Source organism: Plectropomus leopardus, chromosome 24 (assembly GCF_008729295.1).
Source record: "Plectropomus leopardus isolate mb chromosome 24, YSFRI_Pleo_2.0, whole genome shotgun sequence".
NCBI classification, from domain to species: Eukaryota; Metazoa; Chordata; class Actinopteri; order Perciformes; family Serranidae; genus Plectropomus; species Plectropomus leopardus.
The window spans coordinates 2,273,707-2,301,511 of record NC_056486.1 but is presented as its reverse complement, the minus strand read 5'-3'; the positions used below and the strand labels follow the sequence as shown (position 1 = coordinate 2,301,511).

General features: G+C 42.9%; 1 protein-coding gene across 2 annotated transcripts; it reads right to left on the bottom strand.

Annotated features, from left to right (window-relative positions):
• Window positions 1-438: 438 nt before the first annotated feature.
• Window positions 439-27,805, bottom strand: LOC121962762 (methyl-CpG-binding domain protein 5-like). 2 transcript variants are annotated; one of them, XM_042513054.1, is made up of 10 exons: window positions 27,753-27,805; window positions 19,192-19,797; window positions 16,939-17,041; window positions 13,651-13,822; window positions 10,633-13,032; window positions 6,423-6,643; window positions 5,234-6,343; window positions 4,605-4,672; window positions 2,891-2,966; window positions 439-2,777 (listed from the first exon to the last, which is right to left on the bottom strand). In XM_042513054.1, the coding sequence occupies exons 2-10, from the start codon at window positions 19,302-19,304 to the stop codon at window positions 2,715-2,717; spliced, it is 4,326 nt and encodes a 1,441-aa protein (XP_042368988.1). In that variant the 5' UTR covers window positions 19,305-19,797; window positions 27,753-27,805; the 3' UTR covers window positions 439-2,714. The 2 variants fall into 2 exon arrangements, with proteins under 2 accessions (XP_042368988.1, XP_042368987.1); XM_042513053.1 differs by lacking the exon at window positions 27,753-27,805 and adding an exon at window positions 27,655-27,746.

Below are 27,805 nucleotides of genomic sequence, written 5' to 3'. Positions count from 1 at the left end.
TTGTTACAAACAAAATGAAAAAGTTTTGAGCACGTCAGAGGAGAAAACAAATTACAGTCCAAGTTGTACAAAAAGAAAAAGTTTCAAACAATCAGAGATTTTCTACGCTTTGATCTTTGCCATCGATTGGTATATTGCACTCGATAACTCTGCTGTCGCTTGTTGGTTTTTGATCTGGAGGAGCAGCTGCTTGTGAGTGTTGATCCAGAGTTCCCAATACTGTGCATCGATTTTAAGACTGATCACGTGATTTCGTGTTTCGGCTTCAAACTTAAAAGTAGTAGTGTTAGAACTGCATTTAACATAAACGCCGTCTGCCTTCTCCAGATGTGCATATTCATAAATAGTATGGTCTTGAAAGCAGACGTTATTACATTTTATTCCTTAAACTAAGAAATCCTTGACAAACAATAAGTAACAAAAACAAGTAGATCAGACTGTAAAAAAGTGTTATCTGTAATGCTCACTTCTTAAATAAAAGGGAACATGAACTTTGTAACGGACTCTGAAAACATGAACTATTCACTGTTAAAAAAAAACAAAACATACATATACACATATAAGGCTTGAGTTCTCAACTCTTGGTAGTATTATTGCCATCTAGCATATTTGTAAAGCTTAAAATAAATATGGAGCACTGTACATAAATAATTTACATCAATAAGCAAAACAAAGAAAAACAAACACAAGGCCCCTAAATGTGGGAAATGCTTCCACTGCTCGAGTTAGTGTCCTTTTGATAATCTAGACTCTGAGGTTGGTTACTCTACCTAAAGCTATCGTTGTGGCAAATTCGACTACGGTCATGAAAAAAAAAAAAAAAATCACTGTACAAAACGAGCACGAGAACAAAATCACAAGCAAATGACATTATTTATCAATGCAGCCTGTGATTCGTGGTTGGAGTTGAAGGAAAAATCTACCCAAAGGAACTTTTAGGAGTCACTTTATGTTGCATTCAGACAGGAGAGTCTTTTATTTCAAAACTGTGGGGAGTCGTGAAATTTTAGGCAAATCATATACTCCAATTTATGGAGTAAATGTCTTCATTTTGTCAAAATAATGTTTTTTTTCGAGGGGGACATGTACGCATGGACATCTACGCCTAAGCATTTATTTTAATTTTTGCATTTAACTTATTTTTTTATTTAGCTTTTTTAAATTGTATTGTCACAGTTAAAATATGTGGATCATGCTTCCAAAATTAGGAAAGCTGCTGCATGTGTACGCAGTTACTGTTGTGCATGTCAACTGATAAAAACAGCTGCTAACTGGACAGTCAGGTCGCCATCAGGTGCTCGATTTCAGTCATCAAATAACCTGCTGGTTAGTTATTTATTTTAAATTTATTTACATTTAGTTTTCTAAAACTTTTCCGGGCCTGGAAATTGCTAAATTTGCAAATTGCATGATTTTTCCAGGCTTTTTTATGACAGTCCAAAACTTGTACTCAACATTTAATCACACAAATTTGGATCAGGGGCAAAAAAATGCTCAATCCAGACATCTCTCACAATAAGCATTGATGGCTACAAATGCGTATGCCTAAAAGTAATCATTAGTTGCAGCCCTAAAAATTCTTTTTTCTCATATTGTGCAGCCCTAATTTTATTTAGTATAGTACATACTTTGTTTTTGCAAAACTCCTGAATGCATGGAGCACAAAATGACAGTTTAAAGGTGCCTGAGCGTGGATTTTTCCTTCTAAAAAAACGGCAGGTAACCAACTTCCTCTCGTCTGCCAGTTACAGTGATTGGTAAACTGAGAATAATCACCTGCTAACCAAACTTTTTAGCACAAACTGGCTCTCCGAACATGATAATGTCGTGTCAAAGCGAGTGGTGGAGCAGATGAAGATTTACCAACATTCGTCCGGCCGCTTGTTATTTCCCAACTTAACTTTGGGGAACATTGAACACTTTCTGCTGGTAAAGTTCATTCTGTTTTTTTGTTTTGCTTTTTTTAAATCTTTTTTTTTCCTATACAAATGAACACTTAACTGGTGTGTAGTGACTTTCGAAATGGAGAACTTAAAGTCATGCCTGTTCCACTGCTGTTCCCTTACAAAAAAACTCAAAACAAAACAAAAAAACAAAATAAAAACAGCACGTCTTACAGTTCGTCATATAAAAGCTTTAGGCTGTATTCTTATTTATCCTATGCATGCGGCCGTATGCAACCGCATTTCTGAATAGAAACCAAGACATTGGTACACTTCTGCTTTGTTTTTGTACAATAAAAGATAAAATGTGCATTAGGTATGCTTGTACATGACATTGTACAATATTTACATACAATTCTTAATAGCATGAAATTTCAGGATTATCTATATACATATTGAAAATGTATCAGAAATATTTGGACTGTCTATTTTTCTTAAATATGTAAGGTAATGCTTGTAGCTTTTTTTTGTTTGTTTTACTATCTTATACTAGAAAAAAATAGTTAATTCAGTGAGCTGTAGACAAATTGCAACTGATGTTTTTCTCTATTTTTTCTTCTTTTTTTCTCTCTACAGTTGAAACTGTATTGGTGATTGGAGTTTCCAGCACCTTCTGTGGTCAGTCATTAAGTCAAGTTGATATCATGGAACAAGGATGTACCACTGAAAGTCCATGTGTAGCACCTGTTAGAGAGCTCAGATCGCATCAAGGCTTGAACGGACGAAGTCTCCGAAGGCTTTGAGGACGTTCTTGGGCCGACACATTCAATGTTATCTGGATATCTTCCTCCTCTTAGGCTTGGGGAGCTTCACCTGACGATCCCTTGATGGGATCTGGGGGCAGACAGAAAAAGAAAGGAAAGCTGAGGTTGACGTCTGCACGCTACGGTCGGCGGTGTAAAAGCACAAGGAACAAAAAAATGACGTAAAAAAGCATAAACACTCACTGTGCCCGACATCTTATCCAGCTCACTCATGGCCTCGTGGATAGCAGCTTCCAAGTGATTATTCAGTTTCCCCGGTCTGTTGGACATTTACATTTTTGCGTTATTTACTTGCATTGGCTTTACTTTGAAAATCAGGAGTTTAAAATAAATAATGGTGCACCCCGTCCGAATGCAGCAACTGTTTAATCACAAGTTTGTGACTGTGACCTGGCACAATAAGTCATAAGGTTTGGATTTCTCCACATGTTGTAGCATCATATGCACTCGTATATAGTGACCGGTCACGGTATTAGGTGCAAAAGTTCAGTGCACCAATCACATGGCAGCAACTCAATGCATGCAGGCATGAGGACTAAATAAATATGATCTGCTGAAGTTCAAACCGAGCATCAGAATGGAGGAAAAAGAGGTGATGTAAGTGAGTTTGAATATGGTGTGGCTGTTGGTGCCAGACGGGCTGGTCTGAATATTTCAGCAACCGATGATCTGGGATTTTCATGCACAACCATCTCTAGTGTTTACAGAGAAAAAGACGAAATATCCAGTGAGTTCTTTGGGCATAAATGCCTTTTTGATGCCAGAGGTCAGAGGAGAAAGGCAGCAGTAACTCAGAAACCACTCCTTACAACCGAGGTATGCAGAGGAGCATCTCTGAATGCACAACATGTCCAACCTTGAAGCAGACGGGCTGCAGCGGCACAAGACCACAGCGGGCGCCACTGCTGTCAGATAAGAACGGGAAACTGAGGCTACAGTTCGCACAGGCTCACCAAAATCTGACAACAGAAGATTGGAAAAATCTTCATTTCTGCTGCAACATTTGGATGGTTAAGTCAGAATTTGGTGTAAATGACATGAAAGTATGAATTCAAATGGCCTCCACTGTCACCAGATCTGGGATGTGGTGGAGCGGGAGATTCACATCGTGGATGTGCAGCCGAAAAATCTGCAGCTACTGCACGATGCTATCATGCAAACATGGACCAAAGAAGAAAAGCGGGTCCAACCTCGGACTGGCAAGGTGAACCTAATAAAGTGCCCGATGAGTGTAGATTATCACATGACCTCTGTGTTTGCCAAAATATGGCGGGTAATTTGCGGGAGAATTTTAATTAACAAATTACAGACATAGCAGATTTGCAAATTAGTTTGCAGACGAATTATTACAGATAAGCAGAGGTCTTCTGGGTAATAGATGCTTTTGGTCAGCGCAAATATTTCAGCAGCTGCGGGCAGCTGGTGGCCGGTCGAAAATGTCAGCATATCACCCAACTCTAGGCTGCAATGACAGCCTTTTTTTCAAAAGGAAAGGTGCAAAAGGAACATGATCAAACTGTTTTTACGAAGGCTCGCTGACTGCACTACAAAACAGGAATATAACTTCAATTTTACGTCCTCTACACTGATCGTCATTGATGAGGATGCTGGTTTTTTCCCTGAGAACTGTCAGTTTTATCTGCAGTCTGTTTTGCATCATCTTTTTGCAGCAACACAAAACAGTCAGAAACCTGCATGAAGCTGCTAAAATCCTGTTGTCATTTTAACAGAATCAAGGATCCATTGTTGCAAAACATTAATAAAATTCAAGCGGTAGGTCAATTAAGGCAATAATATGAGGAAGACAGAGACGATGTCAACACATCCTTCAGATTTAAGTAACTATGTTAAAAAAAATACAGCAAAAAAATAAAAAAAGGTGAGTGAGTTCACTTACTTCAGGCCTCGTTTGGCGGCGAGCGCCTCCAAATCGTGAGTTAGTGTTTTTAGTTTCTCTGGCTCGACCTGGAAGGAGACAAGACAAAACATCAGTTAGGATAACAATTGGGACAAATCATGTTGTATAAAAAATAAATACAATAATCCATAAAATCAAAATTTATCAACACACTTATTCCACTTTTTGGGGTGAAAAATATATGTCCAAAAGATTTATAAATATGAAATAAATATTATTTAGAAAATGTTTTCATCTGCTTTCTTTTTCTTTTTTTTTTTAGTTTTTATCTAGGTGCACTCCTCTACAAAATCCATCAATAATTGTCGATCAATTATAGACAGAAAGAGAGACATTGTAACCACCTGTTGAAAATTGCTATTCTATTATCATTTTTATTTTTTCGTATCACGTTATTAATTGCAGAAAATCAAAACTGCACTGTCAGTTTTTCCCAATATGGTGCAGCCCTAAACACAAAGCTCTGCAAAACTTTTAATAAAGCTTTCTGAAGACTATTGCTGGCTGGAAATTTTGTTAAGCCACTAAAATCAGACTTCATTTTGCTGACTTTTAAAAAAAAGTTGGCTTGTGAAAGAATGACAGGTGGTCACAGACGGGTGTCTCACCTTGGCCTGCTCCCGCAGCTGCATAGCAGCGCTGTGCACTTGTTCGTCCCCGGCCAGCTTGGCAGGCCAAGGCGGGAAGCCCTTCAGCTGGCCCCAGACCAGCTCTCCCATGTTGAAGGTCCTGGACCGATAGTGAAGCAGCTCCGAGGAGGGCGAGTCCGGCTGCCGCAGGTCCTCCTCGCTGCTCAGGCTCTTTGTGTCTGAGGGGCTGGGCGCCATACCGTTGAAGTGGCCGTTGTAGTGGCTGTAGTCTTTGGCTGTGGCCAGGGGTCCCTCCAGGCTGGTGGAGGAGCTGGGCGACTGGTCGTCCCCCGTCAGCTCCTGCCGTGGGGGGCCCAGGACGTCTCCGTAACCCCGGGTGTTGAAGTGGGGGGTGGCGCCGTTGATGTGGACGCAGCGTTCCACCGTCTGCTCCAGGCGCTCCTTGTAGTTCGCAGGTGTCCTGTTGCAGTTGTTGAAGCGATATCCGTCATCGAGAAACGCCTTATCGTGAGCCATGACCAGGCCGTGGTCGTTGGACCCCTCAGTGGGGCAGGGTGGGGCGGGGGCCAGACTGGCGGGTCGCTCCATGCACGGACTACTCCTCACCTGGGTGGAGCACTCCAGAAACTCCTCGCCGCCCCAGGCGCTGTTGTTGCTGTGACCGTCGAAGCCTCCTCCATGCTGCGTCTCCCCGTCCCACTGCCCCCTGGGAGTCCCGCGTCCAGGAGAACGGAAGTAGTCGTTGGCCTCGGGGCCGTCTGGAGTGCTCTTCCCTGGATCCATGTTCTTCTGACCCCGTCCCGGCCTCACCTGCCGCACTCTGCCTTGCTGTGGTAACGCCTCCGCCTCCGGGTGCCCGTGCAGGACTGTGCTGACCGCCTGGGGGAGGTTAACGGGCTCCCCTATCGAGGCGGTGAAGGCACTCATGGCACTGAGGGCGGGCACCGGACTCGCCTGTGTGGTCCCGCTCACTGTTGTCGTTATGGTAACGTGCATGCCCTTGCTGGCGGCGTCCACCACGGCTCTGTAGATGGCGTCCACCGACTCCGGGCCTCCGCCGGGGCCCCTGTCACCCTCGCTCTGGGGCTGTTGCCCCTCCCTGAACTGTGGGTGCGACAACATCCCCGGCTGTGGACACGACAACAACGTCATGAGGAGAAATGTTTTTAAGAACCGGAAATGCTTCTGAGATCAAAACTCATCCCACCTGGTAGTTCTGGTAGAGGCAGGCCATGGAGCCGGCGTTGGCGTTGTTGCTGTCTGTGTACGGCGGGTTGTCGGAGAAGTGCTGCTGCCCCTGGTAGGCTGGGTGGGAGGCCACTCCCTGCTGCATGCCCTGGTGGACCTGCTGCTGGTACATCTGACCTCCGCCGCTGTTGACGTGTGGCTGCAGGCCGCCCATACCGCAGCCGAGGGACGAGGGGTTTCCTGCAAAGCCATTCGGACAATATAAGTCAGAAATGTCCTGAGCGGGTCGACTGGTTGCCCTCCAATCGTAATCACTTCAGTACATCAACCAAACTGCACAGCAATAATACAGTTTACCAACTATTTTTGTGAAAAAAAATTATAATATTATATCATAATATAATATATTATTATAACCCAATTATTAGGATCTTTTTAGTATTGTTTTACATATACTGTAAAACAAATCATTTTTTACTTTGACTATTGACTGGGATGCTGTTTCTTCGTATTTCTTGAAAGTGCCTGATTTATTGGCTCAAATCCTGCATTATTTTAAATCTTGGATCAACCTTGTAAAGCATTAGTGAAAATTTAATTATCTGAAAATTACACAGAATTTCTCAGTCATTTTTCCATAGCTTTGAAACAATCCTTCTCTAAATCTACTAATTTCTTGCAATTCAAAGTTAGACATTGCCTTTCTTCCAGTGTTTTTGAAAGAAACTGCAGCAGTTAATTCAAGGTTGTGAGGGTTCACATACTCAGCATAAAAAAGTATTAAATGTATTAAATTTGACACCTTGATAGTACACAATTTGAGCAGAAATTAGAAAACAAAGTGAATTAGCCCTCACACGTCCATTCAGGCTTTTGCAATATACTGTTAAAATAATATTAAAAAAACGGAAGCATGTTGTTGTGTGGAAGCAAATCTATTTTGAGTGGGCGGCACAAATAAATTCAGTCCACAGGAAACCAGAAAATGAATGGCAAAGCTGGGGAGACTGTTTCTCAACTGGGACTTTTACAATCAAAGCAAAACTTGCACATTAACAATCTGTTGCGCCTCCAACTAACAGATGGACACGCTGCCAGATGCGCGGTCCAGACAGACCAGTTAGCAAAGCATTCAAGGACAGAACAGGAACAAAATATATCAAGGCCACAGATGTATCACTGAATGAAGAGAGAGCCCGGCAGCAATGTTATGCAGACAAAGCCGAAGCAAATACAGAATCTCCGAGGCCTGACGCCGTGTTTGTGTGTGGACGAGTTGCGACTGGAGCAGCTGGTGCGATGCTTCGTAGCTGAAGGGCAGCTGTGTGTGTTCTCCATGTTTTTTTCTCCTCTTTTCTTTCTCCCTCTCTCTCTCTCTCTCTCCGCTCTGACGCCGAGAGCCACGACTCGGCCAAACCCCCTCCCCCCGCCTTCCTCCCCACATCCTCCGCTACTGCTATGATATAGTGACGGCTGTTGCCGGGGGAGGTTGCCATGGGAACCGAGTGATGATTGGTGGTGCTGTCCACTGCCAGGAAGAGCTTGTTGGGGGAGCCGGGTGGGTGGATGAGGGGGGTTACGGGGGTCGGGTGGTGTGATTTTATCGTGCTGGGGGAGGTGGGGGGGCGGTCAGCTGGGTGGCAGGAGGTCTGGGGGGGTTTACAATGAACTTTGGAGTATTTGTTGATGGTAAGAGTAGAAGAGGGGGGAGCGTTCAAAGCTCGCTAGCTGTCCAGAAACAGATGGTTAGAGGCTGATGCTAAAAAGCCACTGACTAGGCCACTTTCAGAGCGCTTTCAGTGCTCTTAAGATCCCTAACATGTCATCCAAATTAGCTGCAACTATGGGAAAATAAACGCAGATACTCAGAGGCAAAACATCTGCCATTTGGACATAGAATATTCTTTTATCCCAACAGCCTGTGAGTGCTTATGTGCTCTTGTCACCAGACAGAGGAGGGACCATCTGAGCTGAGGCGAGCTTATTCACGGTAATAACTGTAGATAAGAATTTCTTCCCTCTTTATTTTTAACAACACTGGAAAGCACTACACTAAAGGTAATGTCTGTATCACCCATTCTACAATTATGACACAAGGATGCACATGCATGAGGACATTTATGCATATCAGCTAATAGAGGTAAAAATACTTTAACTTCCTTTCAAGCATATTTTATTAATTGTTATTAAAAAAATAGTGTATTCAACTATTACTTACTACTTTATTTAACTTTGTTGTAACTGCAGTTCATTCAGTAATTTTGACATCAGTCAAGCCAATCAGGCTCAGGTCAGGCTTGGACAGAGACTGTGCAGGTTTACATGGGGATGTGCCTGATATCTTGAACCCGATCAAAGCTTTACCATACATAACAATTTAGCTTCGGGTGTAGAGATTTTGGGATATAAAGCATTTGACGATACTCCAAGAAATGGCATCACATTAAGAAACAGTACCAATGTAGGCACTGACGGTCCCTTTCTACTGAAAAGTTTAAAGGGTTAAAAGTAGACAGGTGCTGCTAAAACCATCACCAGGGTGTCATTATATATTTTTAAGATGTGTGTTTTTAGTTTTAGATTCAGACCGACACAGAATCAACTGAATTTCGAAGACGTGTCAGGAGAAATACAGACTAGCGAGGCACCTGGCGATAAGAACAGGTGGCCTGCAGCAGACCTCACTGTTATCTCCATTATAAACCATATGAGGACACACAGACACACAATGAATACATAAACTCATAGTCCGGTCCCACAGCCGGCAGGGAAGGAAAAAAAACAACATCTTTTCAAACGCTCACATGAACCCGACTGCACACACACACACACACACACTCAAAAAAAACATACAGTCACACAAAGTCATTCACATAAACAGAAGCACACACACTGTAGTACACAAGTAGTCGTTCAAACACACACACACAGGCCTAAACCCTCATCAAAGGCTTCACTCTGGTCTCTATTCAGGGTCTATCGTTACTATAGCGACCGGCTAGCTGGGAGAAGCTCTTTAGAGCGCCCTATCTGGGCCGCTTCCCTTAAAGCGTGATCCAGATCCCATTTCCATCTTCTTACACCATTGACTGATGCGAGCATAGAAATAAAACAAAGAGAAACACTGGCTGACTGACAATTAGCCCAGCTTCCAAAGATGAGGGGCCTGCTCATTAGCTCGGAGATACTGGAGGAGCCCGACTGTCTCGGCTCGAGGCCTATCACCTAAATCCTTTGGTTTTAGTCCACTCATAACCATAGAAACCACATCTTCATCCAAACACTGGCTCATCGTGAGGAAGAGGGGGATATTCAGTGATCAACTGCACAGGATATCAACTCCGTCCTCCAGCCAGCCCGAGGGTGGTCAGTGTGGACTGATTGTGTGCTGTCAGTCACTTTTTAAGTTTAACCTTTTTTTTTTAATTTTCTAAATGAAATAATGGGATTATTAAAGTAGCTGCAAGGGATGGACATGAGTACTAAATCTGACAGCTGTATTCATTCAACATTTATACATAACCTAAATTATACAAGTAGTTCTGACCAAGCTATCTGACTGGTCCACAAGACATTTGGGATGTGCTCGAATTTGCATCAGCACACCTTCCTCATCACTGCAAGAACGACTCCACTGTTCTGACTCACTGCAGGTTTATTGATACAGCAGTATCAATCAACTTCCATTTTACTACATCGAAAAATTAAAGCATCTTCTAAGAAAATACATCTGACCAAACAGCCAACTAAGTAATGGTGCACACATAAACCTGCGCAAATCCATACATCTAATGTTACAGGCAGAATGGGGACCAGACATAAAAGTGATGTTTGGAAGTATTTTCACAAAAAAAACATAATGAATGTGCAGCACAAGCTGTGTAACGGTAAACTTGCACATCATGGAAAACCTCTACAGAAAGAAAAGCATGCCTAAAAAACTATTCCTGCGTTAGACTTTTGTTTCGTGATTAGAAGAGTACTTTTCAGTAATTTAATGCATTATTTTTTATTATGTAAATGAATATAAATCTGTTTTGTGTACAAGTAATGCAGAGCTGAAATGAAACATCTATTTGATAAAACAGTGTAATCAAAAGTAACTGTGATTGTTTTAAATCAACATTATGCTCACCTTTATATATAATGGCTCCGCTGTGTTATTTCAATAAGAATAAATGCTAAAAAATGTAGCAGCAGTTATACAAATTGTGGGTAAATTGTCTCACCTGTGTCAGAGATGGTCTGAGTACAGCTCCCATCACCGCCTCCGTGTGACATCACCACCATGGTAGTCCGACCCATACCGTGAAGGAGGTTCTGCTGCGAGGGGTGAGGGCCGGGATGGGACAGCGGCGGGGGATTAGCGTTGGGGCGTCCCAGCGGCATGCCGTCAGGACCTACCGGTCCGCCTCCAGGCGCCATGGGCCCACAGTTACTCATGGAGGAGGCCTGCATCTGGGCTATCATGTCCGGAAACTGGCCTGGACGAGAGCCCAGATGTCCTCCAGAAGCGTCCATGTTCTGGCAGTGCTGCATGGCGTCTCCTGGACCCCGCAGCCTCTGCTGAGCGAGGAGGCTCTGCTGAGGGCCACCGGGGACCATACCTGTGCTGTCGTTGTAGTGCAGCGTTGCAGATCCTTGAGGCCCCGGGCCGGGGCTCAGACCTGGACGATGGCTGCTCCCAGTCATGTTGTGGGAGCTCTGGCAGCTCATGGACTGGAGGAGCTGGGCCATGGAGGTGTTTGGGGGAAGATTTCCGAGTCGGCCCACTTTTCTGAGCTGCTCCGTGGCGCTGGGCCCCGCCATGTGGGGCCCGCCCATGCCTCGTTTGTTAAGCATGCTGTAGACCATGTTGTTACTGTTGTCGTGGTTTACCGGAGCGCTGCCTGACGACTGCTTCCGTTTGCGCATGGGGTCCCTCTGCTGGGCCATGAGCTTGTCTCTAAGCGCCGCCCGGCCGCTTTGACCCTCCGGAGTGTTGAGCAGCATGGTGGAGTTTGGCGGGAGCATTGAGTTTAAAGTGCTGTGTCCCTCCATGCCTCGAGGGCCGCTCATAGAGCCAGGGTGCCCGCCGCCGCCTCCTCCGTTACCTCCACCACCTGCCCCCATGCCTGCCATACCACCACCACCGCCGCCGCCGCCACCAGCAGCCATGCCAGCAGGGCTGTTGCCAGCAGCGCTGAGTTTGTTTTGATTTGCTAGCTGTGCTTTGGCTGCGGCTGACAAGAGACTGCTGGCGGGGAAGGAAGCGGCGTTCTGTTGGTTGAGAATCTGGTTGAGGGGCATCCCCAGGAGTCCTGGGTGGCCCTTCTGGGAAGCGCTGGGGGTTGCCATAGAGGAGGATGAGGAGGAGGAAGAGGTGGGTGAGTACATGGGGTTTGCGTGCTGCTGGATAGAGTTTCCCATCCCGGGCAGCAACTGGGAGTCTTTGTACTGGTGGTGAGGGTCAGTTTTGTTGGTGGAGGGGCTGGAGGGCATGGCGGGCCTGGGAGACCCCATGGCGGACCTGGGGGAGCGAGGGGGGACCTTCATGTTACCACACGGGGCCTGGTGCCCCGAGGGCATTGCAAAGTTCCCGTGGTCAGAGGAGGTGGAGGATGAGCGTGAGCGGTGAGGAGAGGCCTCCACTCTCCCGAGGGCAGGCCCCGCCATGTGGACAGGGGAGGTGACAGGGGAAGGGGACATGGAGGAAGCCGGTCCACCTTGTTGAGTCCTTTGAATGTGGCTGCCGTGCCCCACAGGCCCAGGCTTCACTGTGGGTAAAGGTAAGTTGCTTGGCAAGGGGACGATGGCAGGAGGGGGGATGTTTACATTCATCATTTGTACCTGAGAGTGGATGTTAGGCTGGAAGTTGGAGGGGGTCGGGGCGCTGGCGGGGGGCTGGCTGACTGGCTTGCTGGGGATGGGGTCAAGGATGCCTAATGGGTCTTTTTCGGAGGTCAACTGCCTTTTCTGAAGGGCACAGGATGGCGGTATGGATGGAGGAGGCGGTACGGGATGCACAGGGGGCTGTGTTTTATGGTGAAACGCTGCACGGGGCATATCCATACCAGGGGGGAAGTTCCCCCGAGGCATGTTCATGTTCATGACAGGGCTTTTGGCAGTGGCCGTGGGGGAGAGGGGCGTGCTAGTCCTCCCTGTCATGGCGCAGGATGGCTGGCCCGCGGGGGAGCCGTGTAGCATGACACTGGGAGGGGAGAGAGGCGTCCTAGTGTTCCCGTGGATGGAGCCAGGACTTCCTGGAAAACCACAAGGATTGGTCCTTGGAAAGCCGTCAGGGCTGCCCAGAGTGTCCGCACTGGGAGACTGTGAGCCGTCTCCGTACAGCTTTGCACCAGAGGGAGGTGGGCTCAGCATGCCTCCGTACCCGACCCGATAAGGGGATTTAGGGCCTGGCTCCCCACTGCCCAGCCTCTGCGGCCGCGAGTACCCAGAGTACAGCTCAGGCTGCTGGGCTCCACCCATCTCCTGGGGCGGATACAGCCTCTGCTGCTGCTGTCCAGCCGCTATCATCATCTTGAAGGGATTCTTGCAGTCTGGGCCGACAGCGTTGGGCAGGCCATCGTGGGGTTTAGTCCTTATTGCTCGTTGAGACGTGGAATGCGCAGCAACCACAGATGACGTACCTTAAAGACAAAAAAACAAAACATATTTGAGTTAAATCAATACAAACAATATGCAAACATGCAATATTCTATTTCCTAAATTGGAGAAAAAAATGGCAAAGCATTATTTTGTTGTGCTCTGCAGCAGTACAACTTTATTTATTAGGGCATGGAGAGAGGGGATGACCACTGATTGTGAAAAGAAAATTCAGACTCTCAAATGTTGTTATTGTTAAAAAAATTCTGCAAATGACGGAAAATATTCAGATAAGGCCACCTCTGCGCCACAGTGGCTTGCAAACCCTAAAAAAATTGACATTGCCAATTTAAAAAAACAAAAAACACTTTACCAAAAAATTCAGTTTTGGTGGGGATTTGTGTGATTTCTGAAAACAAAGGTCCATTGCTACACTGAAGTTTCAAGAGACTTTCCACCAATCTGGCTGTATATGTGGACTAAACTACCTGCCAAGTTTCACCAATATTTGGCTGGTCGCTGGTGTTTCTTTCAGCACAAACAAGTAACTACAGAGAAAAGCACCAGCAACCGGCCTACCTCTTTCTGTTTTTGTGTGTCAAGGCTGCCTTCAAACTGAAACATTGCTTTTCCAGGTTTTAAAGAACTGGATTTGCTCGTACCTCCCCCTGGACTGGTCAGCGTCAGAGGTGGGTGCGTCTCCATGCTCTTGTGCAGCGTGGCCACGGCCAGAAGCTTCCTCTTGTGAATGCAGAGTTTGGTGACGTCTTCATCTGCTTTCACGTCCTCCGCTGTCCTCTGCTTGACAGCTGCCCCTGGGTCGAAGTTGAACACCTGAGGAAAAAAGGATCGGTGAATTTAGATTCAGACATACTTTACTACACTTTCACTCGCTATGTCGCGGGACTGTTTACGGCACATGCAGACGGGAGACGCCGATGTTTTGAAGAGGCATGGCGGAGGCCGAGAGGACGTTTCTTACGAAAACTTCAGAAGTTTGGGAGCACTTCACGTAATGCAAAACAAGGAAGTGTGTTAATGCAAAGTATGCAAAAGTGACGCGGCACGGTTTTTGGGACAATCACAATTTAATCCAGTGAATGAATTTGAGTCTAACAGTGAGCTTATTATTGTGGATTTGAGACTAATCAGAGGTGCCACAGGGATGCTGGGGGGTCCAGAACAAGGGGGGTGTGGTTCATTTAGAGTCACCATGCTGCTCCGCTGTGCCATGTAAATGTGCAGCCGCCCACCCATGAATATTATGTAAATTACAGCCAGGTGTAGCAGCACGGTGTATTTTTCTTACACTTGTCTCTAAGTGCTGTGCAGACTGTTGATAAACTAACCTGCAAATAAAAATCAAAGACCAATGTGATCCAGAGCTCCGAATCTTAGGCTAATTAAGAATTTTATACATAATTAATATCTCAATAATCCAAATGTTTGATTCTTTGTATAATTCTCTGTCCACAGAGGACAATTTAAAGCTGATGTAGCACCTTGTGCTGCATTCAGACGCCTTTAACAAGCATTTCAATCACTGAAAACCATAAACTATGTTAAGACTTGATCATACTATAATTAGGAAAGGAATAAAGTGGATATATTGTTATCCGTATGGGTTACTGTCCAAATATATCGACATATTGGATATAATATTGCAAAAAAAAATCCAATATCGTGCAACTCTAGTTTAAGTCCAACTTTGGAGACCTGTTTCCGTGTCCTTTGTTTACGCTGTTGTTGTTTGTTGCCCCAAAAAGGGGTGTGGTGTTAAGAAACAACTCTTGACGATGTATTGCCTGCCGTTTTAATGTATCATCTTCAAAAATTTGTTTCTTAATTCTGAAATAAAAGTCAATAAAAGCTCTGCTTCCACTAAAGGAAACAGTTGTCAGTTAACAAAAATAAACGGGAGGTTTGCGCCGCCTCAACATGTGGTTATATTTCTGGGGAGGAGCACGTCACTCTGTGGCTCAGGGTATGAACCCAGCTTTAAGGTGCATGTGGAATAATGGAGGGAGGAGAATGTTTTGGGGGGTTTACATCTGCTTTATTAAAACATAAATAATAGAGCAGAGAAGTCAACATTTCCCCAGACGAGATGATATCAGCCTGATCCGACAGACGCGGTGTGTTGGGGACAAATTTAGCTTCAAGAAGGATAATCGGTCGGATTACCTCGTGTAATGTGATACAGCGGACGCCTCACGACTCCCTACATTTGTGGTTTGGTCCTTCAGCGTCAGTGGAAGAGGAAAGCCTCAATTTATTTCATACATGCTGAGCATATGGAGAGGTGGATTATGCTGCAGGAGAGGTTTCAGAGCTTTCTCTGGACATTTTTTATGCTCTTTCCCGCCGTGAAAACTGGTCACTTTTGGAATTCAATGCGACTGACATTAATTCAAGCTGACCACAGCCACCGAGCCCCGTGAAGGACGAAACTGCAAACATTTTACAGCCACCTCTCAAGCTGACAGGGGTGACTTTTTGATACTCAAAAGACCATTTCAACTAAAACAAAAGCATCACTTTTATAACGATAGCCTGTCACAAGTTGTTTTCACCTTGGTTTGACTGGTGTGAGACCATTTCCTGCTCACAGACGTGTTTACTCCGTCCTCATTCCTCCCTCCGTCTCTTTCCCTCGTTCCTCGCTGCCGTAACGAATGTCAAATAACTAATACGTCCTATCTTGAGGCGAAGACATGTCAAGAGCTGATTGTCTGCTCTGAATTAAAATATCACGTAGTTTGAAGAGGCATTTAGCTCACACTCAGTCTCAGTGACTCGCAGCAAAATCCGTAATAAGTGTTAAAGTTCACGTATCATAACAGCTGCTCCAGACTGCAGTCAACTATTACAAGCTATTACCAAATGCAACAAAAAGTTAAATGGAATTTAATTCTGGCAAAATAAATTTCATATAAAGGCCTAATCTCAAGGCCATGTTCATACCAAAGCCATGTTTCATGTGTGTTGTGGACTAGTTTTAATTGATATAATAATATAAAATCATTAATTCATCATGAAAATCAAGACTTTACAACATTACTTATCCATTACGTTAGCAGAAATAGGTTAAATCTAACTTTTAGAAATTAGATTTTAATTCAAAGAATTAATTTCAAGTGGGACTATAAAGGAAGAGCTCCGGTAAGTAGTATATATGTGGTCCTGGGCAGATGTAGGTTTTATGCAGGAATATTGTCATTAGAGTGAGCTGTATTAAATCTTCGAAACCTGAGCGAATTGACCTGATTTCTTTCAAAAATATGGAAAGAAGGCAATGACCAATTTAAGAATGAATGACCCAGAAATTAGGACTAATCTACGGTTTACTATCAGGCAAGCAAGAGTATAAATTAAGTATTGCGCTCGGTGGTAGGATTTTTAACACCAGAAATGTGGACTTTGATGCAGAATAGCTTGACTCTTTTTGACAAAAAGAAAAGATGGATAACTGTAATCAGACCTCACTAATTGAAATTTTAGATTATTATGGCTTAATATTTATAATACTAAATGTAAGATATTTTAAACACATATTTCTCCAAACACCAGGCACGGGATCAGACACGTGATTCACCACAGAAAACCAAAATCCTGTTTGACGTCACCTACTGTTGCACACATGAAATCACACATGGTTCACATCTTTTCCTTTTTATTTTTACCTTCCAGAAAACAGCTCATGAAAAAAAAACACAAAAACAATGGCCAAGAAATGCCAGCTGCTAATACAAGTGTAGGTTTGAATGCCGGTTTTTCATCCGCTGAAGGACCTTGTTTATCTGTAATTTTTGGACAACAGCATTTTAATGTCATTTGCAGATTAGGACTTCCATCTTAATCTCTAATTAGGATATCTTCTGGAGCACAGTGAAGGGGCAGCTGTGCCCACCTGCCTGCAGCACTTTAAATGAATCAGGACAAAGAATTACCTTGTGGAGGATGAGTGGGCACTCCAGGCCGCATTTGCAGGTTCCATCTGTCAGCAGGTAGGTCTTCACCTGCTCCAAGCTGGACAGCACCGAGCCACTGGGACTGCACACACAAAACAACAACATTACTGAGGACAGAGCTCATATTCTCCTCCTATATTACATGTTGCAAATAAAATGGGTTTTTGATTATTTCTTTGACAAAAGTAACCAAAAACTGAAAATATTTGGCATTTTAACTGAACATCTGTATGCAGAAATATTACAAGGTTTTATTTCTCCCACCACAATTTTATTCCTGACTCAGGAGATGAAAAGAAGCCACTGCACACTGAAGTGCTCCACTGACAGACATACAAAGGGTTTTTGGGTGGGTTAGCAGCTCCTTGAGGCAGGTTCTGCTGCAGGTTTTACAGGCTTGCAACCATGAAATCAAACAGTAAAATCCTCCCACTCCACAGTGCTTCACCACAGTGAATACCTCCATCCATATGAACTAAAAGCAATAATTTTCAGAACCTAAGAGTAAGGAGGAGCCTGTGCTCATGCTGTCAGGGTACTGGGATTTCTGACTTTGATACAAACCCTTGAAAAATATCAATTTTCAATACCACTTCTGATTCCACTGGTAAAAAAATTGACATTGATGGCACGGAAGTTTCTTTTTAATTAAAAGATAAATGTAACAAGTCTATAACTTGACAATGTCAACTTTTATTCTGTTGATTAGTTTCAGAGACCAGCAAAATTAATGTAGTAAGCATTAACAATAAGAGAGAGCTTGAAAGCACAGCTTACACAATCCGGTGTATCAGTACTAGATTGTACCATTGCAGCAAAAGGGTACCGTGATCTTTCTTTTTTTTTTTTACACCCAATTCTGGACTTTAAACATGGAAAATTAAGGACTAAAAATAAACATTAGGATGCCATCAAGAGGTCACAGCTGCAGTAAAGCCACAAGAACTGAGAGGGAGACTTGTGCCCAAAGACGTTGGAGAGAATCCGAAAAATACATCCAGCAAGACATTTCAAACTCACCACCAATGAAAGAAGAACAGTATGTGCCATTGGCTGATCCTATAAAAGGCTGATAAGTTGACTAAACAGCCAGTAAGTGAATCAACAGTCACATCTGCTGTGAGAGTATCTACAGTGAGGATCTACAGCTGCACATCCCTGCAGCTGACGCACACTTTAAATGCACAAGAACAGGAGCAAATACAAGTGTGCGGTGACAGTATCAGGCCACGGTCACAGAAGTAGACAGGATTCTTTCCAACACCCAAAATAAACCTGACACCAGCCAACTGCTTTAGTTCATTGTGGCTGGTAAACACACGTGCTGGTGTTCGTGTGCCGGGAAGGACACCAACTTCCAGTCGACATAGCACGGAGGCTGGTGAAGGATCCAACTCATTAGTCTGGGTCCCTGTTGCACGAATGGCTGGTTTCCTAAAGGAGGTGTTGTGAAATCAAAATTTACCGGAATATGGTCTGATTTTCCTGTCCGAGAAAATGTGTGTGCTGCAGTTTACCTGTATCGAGGGATCGCATATTGCAACGTTAACGGCAGCCTCCCAAAGAACAATATGTTCTAGAGATTTTTACAGTTACTAGATGCCAAACACAGCAGCTTCACTGGAGTGAGTTCGGGGAATAACTACGACTCCACATGAAAAGCTACACCATCAAAAAGTCGCCATGTTTCTGTTTGCCTCCTGCAGAGTCAATCAATTAGAGGACCAAACATGGATGTAAACAAACCTGTTGGGTGCTCTTTGATTTGGAGGGACAGACAACCAAGCATGATGTTTACTATACTTATAGAGCTGCAACAAACGGTCAATAAATCAATTCCTAAATCAAAAGAAAATTAATTTGCAATGATTTCATCATCCAATAATCATTTTAGTCATTTTTAAGTAAAAAAGCCAACCAATTGCTGGTGTCATGCTTCTTAAATGTAAGAATATGATGCGTTTCTTTATCAAACATGATAATAAACTAAATATATTTGAATTTTTTGAACTGTATAACATTTGTCGACCAAATAATTAAATCAACAACTTGATAAAGGAATGGGATGATTAATTGTTGATGAAAGCCATTTTTAGTTGCAACCATATAAAATATGGTAAGCTATTGATCAAACTGTTTGTAATATAAATGCAAAGAAAGTGCCTTGCTCAATGGCAACTCAAGGGTAGTTATGCAACCTCAAAAATCCCACCTGCGTGTTCTTTTTCTTACCTTATATATATGACCCCACCGCCGTGCTCCGCCTTGCGCTGCCAGCCAATGGGGACCTGGACAGGGACGGCCTGCCTCTCATCTCCCGCCTCACAGTCCTTTCCGCCATTCATTGCTCCGCTGGTTTTACGCTCGACACCTCAGAGGTATATATATCAGACATCAACCAGCGTCTTCGCAATGCACGTCATGTTCGTCTTCCAAAGCCGTGGTGGAGGAGGTGGTGGGAGGGTCGTGGAGGAGGGAGGAGCTGCAGGATTAAGCTTCAACGTGGGACTCTGCTCTCAGGTGGAGCTGACGGGGCGGTGGGTGGGTGGGTGGTCGGGTAGGGTGAGGCGAGCTCACAGCGGACCCTACCCTTTCAGCTGCTTCATGGCTACGGTGCTGAATGCTGCGTGGACTTCCATTACTGCATCTTGTCATTCAGAGCCATCCGACTCGGGAAGATGCTGGCTGAATGAGTGGGGGTCCGGAGTGGCTGTGCTTTCACAGGAAAGTCTCTTATTATTAGTTTTTTACCATTTGTCTTTTGCCGCCCAGGAAAAGTAGAGTGTGTTCAACATATTGGTTCCCAAACGCAGTTGGGTAGTGGTATTCCCATGGTTCCTGTTAGGGCAGAGCAGAAGAGGAATGAATTAATGGTCAATGCCATCCATTTGTTTGCATGAGTGAAAGTCCATAATTCAATTTGCTCTAGGAATGGAAGAAATTAATGACATAAAAGCCTTGTCAAGTTATGACAACAGCTTTAATCTGACATTTCTTTTGTCATACTGAAAGGCAAAATGCTAAATTAACGTTGGAAATGTTACTTTTAAAGCTGGAGTAGGTAGTTTTATTCAGTGTCATTGGCAAAACTCCCACAACAAACTTTAAGCGTATTGTAATGCAAGAGGCTGGAGATAAAACTAGACTTCTGCACTTCCTCTTGGCTCTGATTTTAAAAAATCTAGCCCATGACAGGAGACATGGGCCAATCACAGGTCATTTCATGGAGAGGGCGTTTCTACCGGCTGTTTTACAAACGCAGGTGCACGTCCCTGAAAGCCAATGACTGCCTACAATGCAAAACAATACAAAATAGGAAGACCGACTTGAGCTGCTCCTAGACTGATATCACAATTGGAAATGCCTCAGATACTGCCGCAAATGCTGTGTATTGGCAAGTTTGCAGGTTGATAGACCAATTCCGATACCACGTGTTTTACAACAAACAAGAATATTTTAACACCAGGATAAAACTGCGGTTTTCACAGAAATCAGAAAAAACACCAAAAATCGAACCTGTTCTGAAAAAAATGACAGATGAAAGTTTCGGAGTCAGTGTGCAAACATGATTGACACAACTTGAGATAAAATGAAACAAAATAATTATAGTTATGATGCCTTTCACAGTTGTAAAAACCTGTGTGATAGCATTAGAAACTGTTGTGCAGTGTTTTGGAGTTTAATAATCCTTCAAATTCACAGATCTGTTACTCATACTGGATCATATTTCATGTCGTATAGCAGCGCCTGGAGCAACACACCCCCACCAACGCAGCTCTTTAAGTTGTTTGAACGCAGGGCTGTTTTCGGTTGGGAATACGTTCAATGGGCTGCTTTCAGAGCGCAGCATTTTACAATGAAACATAAGATCAGGCTTTATATAGCCCACAGTGATCAATTAAAGAAGCGTCTAAATACTGATCTGGAAATCACTGCACGCAGCATTAAACATGCTTCTCATCTCAGGGTGCAAATATTGCGAGAAAAAATGTATTTTGTATTTTACGCAGCGATGTTGGCAGCACTCTCAGACATTTCAAACACTGGTAGACGCTCATCAAAGCTGGTAAATCGGGCTGAACTGGGTACGTGAGTGATGGCGCTCCATGCAAAGCCTCCTCTCAGCCGCCGGTGCTGCTGACTCATAACTGCCCTGTGAGCTGCTGAGACCGAACCCAGTGACACCACCACAGAGGAAGAGAGGGAGGCGAGGAGGGGCGCTACTCGTGGCACAGTAAAAATGAGGCAGCAGTTAAACGTATGCTGTTTATCTGGAAACGCGCTGCAGCAACAGTCGCACCTCATCATCTCAGGAGAGGTGCGTAGTGTCCTATCAGTGCAACCACCACATCGTTAAAATATCATTTCCCATAGCTGCGTGTTTGGAAAATGCAGAGGTTACAGAGAAATTTATGTTGTTGCATTCACATTCGAAGAAAAACAAATTATTTTCCAACAAGAGCTTAATGCAGACTTGTTATTTGACGTGTTTAACCTCTATTTTTAAGGTTTTTTGTTTGCTCAAACCAGAAAGAGCTAGACGAGCAACAAAAGTCCTGGATCAGATTCAAACCAAAGACATTTTGATTAAAAATCACACAGGTGCCATGGCCAAATGTTTTCATCTTAACCTCTGGCAAAGCAACATAATATAAATCTGCCACCTTGCTAATGTGAAAGCACAAATCTAAACCTGAGCTTTCACCATTTTACTGCCCATCTCTCCCCACCATTTCCTGCCTCTCACGAATGTCCAAATTGCATATTCTACCTGCTAATCTGTAACCTTTTACTGCAGGCTGATCTTTTTTTTTCAAGATTATGTTTTTGGCCTTTTCGCATTGATTGTTCACAGAAACCGGAGAGAGGCAGACAGCAGAGAGGAGCTTGAACTCAGGACAGTCGGTGCAGAAAAGCCAAACAGAAACGCAGCGTGAATTTCATTATTATGGCACTGGAAACATCTTAATGTGGATTTTTTTTATTTAAGCGTGGCACTCGGCTTTTGTGTGGTTGCAGCAATGACGGTGGACTAGCTAAAACTTTACAAAACAGCTTTGGAGCACATAGCTGCGGTAGCTGGGCCGTTGTTGGGGCAAAACTGGAACTACAGCGGCTACTGATGTACGACATGAGGGACGCAAGAACGGTGATTCAAATCTATAAACGGGACTTCATTTGGCAAGACGAACAAAAGCCAATATATTTCAGAATCATCAGAATACAAGGCATCAAATGTCATGCACAAGTGTGTGTTAAACGTGTAAATGGTGTCAGCAATATATAACGTAACCGTTAGGGCCTGCCGTAATATTACACACACTAGTATCGCTCTGAGCACAAAATGCGCTTTTCAAAATCAAGCTTTAAAAAAATATTATACATTAAAATGATTTTCTATTTTTTACTTTTTTCTTTTTTTTTTTAAATTGAGCACAAAAATGGGATTTTTTTTCTACTTTTGGTTTTATCTTGAAAAACAAATGAACGAATGATACACAGATTTAACATGTCAGACGGGCGAGATTTGCTTCAGCTGACTACAGCCCTAGTATCAAGGTTGATGAGCACACATTGCACCTAAAATAACAAAACGTGGATCGTGTATGTAACATGAAAAGACGGCAAAACAGCGCTTAGACGAGAAACCATAATGTCAAGACGCTCTGCAATAACTGCTGGAATAAAAAAATTGTGTGGCTGCATCAAGAAGCAGTGAAAAATAAATCTGCACTGGACCCTAAATTAAATCATGCAATATGGTATTCCCCCGTGTCCTCATTTTGTCCTTATTGTGTGCTGCTGTTGTCATTATTTCTTTTGCCATCTCAAATGATGTCGGAGAGGAACGCCCTTAATAAATGACAAGGATAGTAACATGAAGCCTGACGTCACTGCAGAGTCACTGGGGTCTGCAATTTCAGACAAGACTGCCAAAATAGTGCGTGAGTCATAAATTTCAAGGTAAATCTGACCTATTAGAAAAGGTTAAAGATGAAAAGTGAATCAAAATCAAAAGTATTTCCCAATTTCCTTCCCAGCATAACACTGAGGACAAGACGCAGCTCCATAGGAAACATATTTTGGGGGAGAAAAACAAGCCTTGCATGTGAATTCTTCACAGTCTGGACTCAATCCAGCTGCAAACTTCATACACACTGTTTTGCGACAAAAGTTAATGCAGAAAAAAAGACATAAATACAGCCGCCAGAGATTTGCAGCAATGCAGTCTCAGAGAGGAAGAAAGAAAATGTTTAAGATAAGAAATCGCATCAAAATGACAAGTGGAACTGCAGCCAAAGGTCTTGAGTAACTGAATTTGCAGTCCATTAAGGATGGCAGCTTATGTAAATGAAAATGTTCTCTCTCAATGTCCAAATTTTAGAGGATATCAGAGAAAGTCGACATCTCGTTGCATGGTCAAGAAGTAGGTTTCTTTCTCTGCATCCTAACAGCTCTCTACTCATTGTCGTGATCATGGGATTTTAAATCATGTCTAATTGTTCTGACTCATCCTGACCAGAACACGAAAACTTTTATCTGCAAGTCGACTTGTGCAGCAGCTGGTAAACTTTACCCACTGACTCGTGAGTCATGATCTTAAAATGCTGACTGGAGAACCCAAAAGTTTACTAGCACTTGGACCGTAGTAACACCTAAAAGTGCCAAATGAGTACAGCAACTCAGAGGCATTTCAGTGAGAGGATAGCCTTCAAAATAATATGTAAAATTAAAGGAACATACGGGGTTCCCACACATTTTCATGGGCTAAAATTCAAATCTTTTTCATGACTTTTCGAGGACACACAATAAAAATAAATGCTTTCTCTTGCCAAAATTGCCTGGAGTTTTTTTTTAATACCAGATTGACACTCAAACATAATTTCAGCTAGCTTGCATACACAAACGCAGGGAGAAAATGATGAAACATACAAGATGGTAAAAAAAAACAGTCACACATTGACGCATGTTAGTTATGTTTCGTCGAAAGCTACAGAAAATAAATTTGCTGTTATGTTACATTACGGGGAAGGTTGTCCACTTGAACAATTTGATTACACACACCAAAATTTCATTATCTCTCCTAAACCTTCACAGATTTTATTTTTTTTTTATTTTTTACCATTTCTATGCCTTTTTCCGGCCTGGAGAATGTAACTATGATATTTTATGAATTTTCCACGCTTTCTATCACTCTCAGAACCCAGAAGCTATTCTCAGTTTAAAAATAGATAAAAATATGTTTACCATGAATGCGCCTTGCAGCAGTCCTGCATTAATGTAATTTTAGGTTAGTTTAACCAGAATCTAACAGATCATTTATGATCAGACTTTTGCGTGTGCTTATATATATGGTTATTTATTTTACTCTTGATTTTTATCTGCTAATATGAGCTTTATTTTCTCATCCACATTTTCCTTATTAAATTGTATTTTTGAACTTTCACTCTCATATGTTCTTGTACGCAGTGCTATTTTATTATTTGTGCTTTAACATGCTTAATGTTCTTAATGTAATTTATGTCATACAGGGTCAGAGGACTTGTAATGGTTTTGTTTCTTCAGAATGAGCTGTACATGGGTTCCTCGTTTATGGAGATGTTCACTGCCATGTTTCTACAGTGGCCCAAAACGGACAAAATAAACACTGGCTCTGCACATTTCATTGTCGCAAAAACACTCTTTTGCAACATGAAACTGCTTTATTTTGCGTTTTTACAAGTTTAAATCACTGGGTCTGTTTGTATTTGAAGAGGAAGAGACCTCTGCAGATAATTCATCTTCGGGTAACACCTCCTGAACAATGAACACAATGCAATGCTCACCTCTAGATGCCACTAAATCTCCCTAAATCTTACACACCGAACCTTTAAGAGGTTTACCATGTAGTACACTCTATTTATGGTTGACTACTTTATGTTTTTGGCCAAAAACATCCCTTCCAACTTCTGTGCAAGACATTTTTGTAACATTTATATCTGCATCTGTTCTCTTCAAATATTAAAATATCCATTTAGTGCCAAAAGAAAAGAGTCATATGTAGTCAAATAAAGTAATGCAGGTTACTTAGAGGAAGTTTATCATGTAGTATAATGCATGTAAGGTTGACTAAGGTGCATTTATGGCCACAAATATCCCTGCCCACGTCTGTGCTGGACATTTTTTGGATTAATATCTGCATTTTACAGTTCACTTCCAATTTCTGAAAATCATTTAGTGCCAAGAGAAAACCGTGTGTCATACGTTGTTAAATAACACAACACAGGTAAATTATATTCTCTTTTGACTGTTTAGGATGTTTATTGTGTACTACAAATATCTTAAAATGCGTAATGTAAAAAGAACAGGGTGTGTCATGTTTTCAATAAAGCAAAGCAGGTTAATTATATGTCATTTTGAACGTTAAGGAAGATAACATGTAGCATGCTCTATATAAGGTTGACTAGGGCATGTTTATGGTCACAAATGTCCCTGCCCACTACTGTGCATGATATTTTTGGTGCATTTATGTCTGCATTTTGCTGGTCACTTTATATCACTAAAAAGGCAATAAATGCCAAGAGAACGGGGTTTGTAATATGTTGTCACATAAAGCAACGCAGGTCAATTTTATGTAATTTCTAATGTTTAGTAGATTTATCATGTAGTACAATCTATAAAAGGTTGACTTAAAATGTCTTGCCCATTTCTGCACAGGACATTTTTGGTGCATTTACATCTGCATTTTGCTGTCCACCTCAAATATCTAAAGATGAATTCAGTGCTAAAAGAACAGGGTCTGTCATATGTTGTCAAATTAAGCAGCGCAGTTAAATTATGACATTTTTGATGTTCGTCAAGTTCAAACTGTAGTACGCTCTCAGAAAAGTCGACAAGGGAGCATTTATGGTTACAAATGTCCCTGCTTACTACTGTGCAATACATTTTAGGTGCATTTGTAACTGCATTTAGAGCGATGTAAATATGCTTGTAATATAACAATACAGCCATACAACAGGGTCTGCCATGTGTCAAATAAAGCAACACAGGTAAATTAGAGGATTGTCGTGATTTTGTAGGTTATCTGAAATGTTTAGAAAGTTAATTAAGTAGTACGCTCTGTATAAGGTTAACATGGGCACATATTGGTAAAAAATGTCCCTTGCCACTTCTTTGCAGAACATTTTTTGTGCATTTATATCTGCTTTTTGCTGTCCACTTTAAATATCAAACAATGCATTTTGTGCCAATAAAAAGAAGGTCTGTCATTTGTTGTTAAATAAAGCAATGCAGGTCAACTAGAGGATTATGGTGGTATTATTTATCGCTCTGAACGTTTAGAAAGTTTATCATGGAGTATGCTCTATGTGAAGCTGACGAGGACACGTTTGTGGTCACAAATGTACCGGCCTACTTCTGTGCAGGACATTTTTGTACATTTAGAGCTTCAAATATCTAGAGGTGCATTTAATGCAAATGAGCACGGTCTGTCATATATTGTCAAATAACTCAGTAAAGGTAAATTAGAGGATTACAGTGGTATTGTGCATTACATTTTGAGAGTTTATCAAACAGTATGCTCTATTTAAGGTTAACTAGACACTCCAGGGCACATTTATGGTCACAAATGTCCCTGCTCAGAAGTGGGCAGGGACACCTGTGATGCATTTTTTGGTGCATTTATGTCTGCATTTTGCTGTCCACTTCAAACGTCTAAAAATGCATTTAGTGCAAAGAGAACAGGGACTGTCATATGTTGTCAAATAAAGCAAGAGTGAAGAAAAGATAGCTGCACAAAGCATGCACTGTTTATGTGCTATAACACTGGACATGATACACAAAAAGGACAAACTGTGCAAGACTAATACGTTACAGCGGCAAGTCCTGCTCTCCTCTCACTGCTCTTTCGAGACTAGATTAAATCCATTAATTCTCCACCTAGCATTTAAATCTTGCTGTAACCCCATGGAGGTGGCTAAAGGCTAGCTTTGGGGGTAAATTAACCATCATGCCCTGCAGCAGCCTTCAAAGTTGACAGCTGCACAAGTTGGCTGGCTACATGACAAGACTTTTCCCCCAAAACTGGAGGACATGACAACCGCTTGTGTACATTACCAAAGCAACCATAGGTGTTAGATAATAGCCAATTAGCTTAGCCAGATCAACTGTACCACTTTATTATCGTTTAGGCGACACAAGTGTGCCGTTAAATGTTTAGATGACACATGAAGATAACGCTAAAGAGTCGGCGGGCCTCGGCGTCAAAAAGTGACCGTGTCAACAAGCGGAATCGGTGCTGTCTGACTGTGCTTTTTGATGCATTGGACACTAGCTGTGGGGTTAGCATGCCAAGCGTCAGCTGTCTAGCTACCGTTAGCCTGCTAGCTTGTTGTAACGAAAATGAATTAGCGGGCGAGCTGGGCTACGCTAATAACGTTTCAGCATTTAATTCGCGAACCGAAACCAGTATCGAGCTCGTTGAGAGCCCGCAACCTAGATTCAGACTCCGAAATGTCGAAGTAAAAAGGCAGCAAGGCCCGCGTTAGGGTTTCGGGCCAAGCAAGGCCAGGGCCAGGCCGAGTTAGCACGGGTTAGCTTAGCATGCTAACTAACAGCCGTTGCGTTTGCAGAGAGAGCGAAGAAGAAGAAGAGACGCTTTTCAGGCACAAACGTCTCTGTCTGCGACAAACCAAACCGAAAACAGCTCGTTCTTACCCGGGCATCCCGGTGAGTGCACGCCGGAGCTGAAACAGTGAAACAGGCGAGCAGCGGTGCGTTTCTGACCTTAATAAAAATAAGAATAAGAAGCATACCCATTAGTTCTCTGCCTCTGCTGGATCTCCTACACTGGGATATTGGAAATGAT

What these genes read in the sequence shown, in the direction of transcription:
- LOC121962762 (XM_042513054.1), bottom strand. Translation starts at nt 19,304, where the DNA reads ATGAATGGCGGAAAGGACTGTGAGGCGGGAGATGAGAGGCAGGCCGTC. An exon ending in GCCTCTACCAGAACTACCAG is followed by an intron (nt 6,344 to 6,422) that starts GTGGGATGAGTT and finishes TCGTGTCCACAG; the next exon opens with CCGGGGATGTTGTCGCACCC. An exon ending in GCCGCCAAACGAGGCCTGAA is followed by an intron (nt 2,967 to 4,604) that starts GTAAGTGAACTC and finishes AATGTCCAACAG; the next exon opens with ACCGGGGAAACTGAATAATC.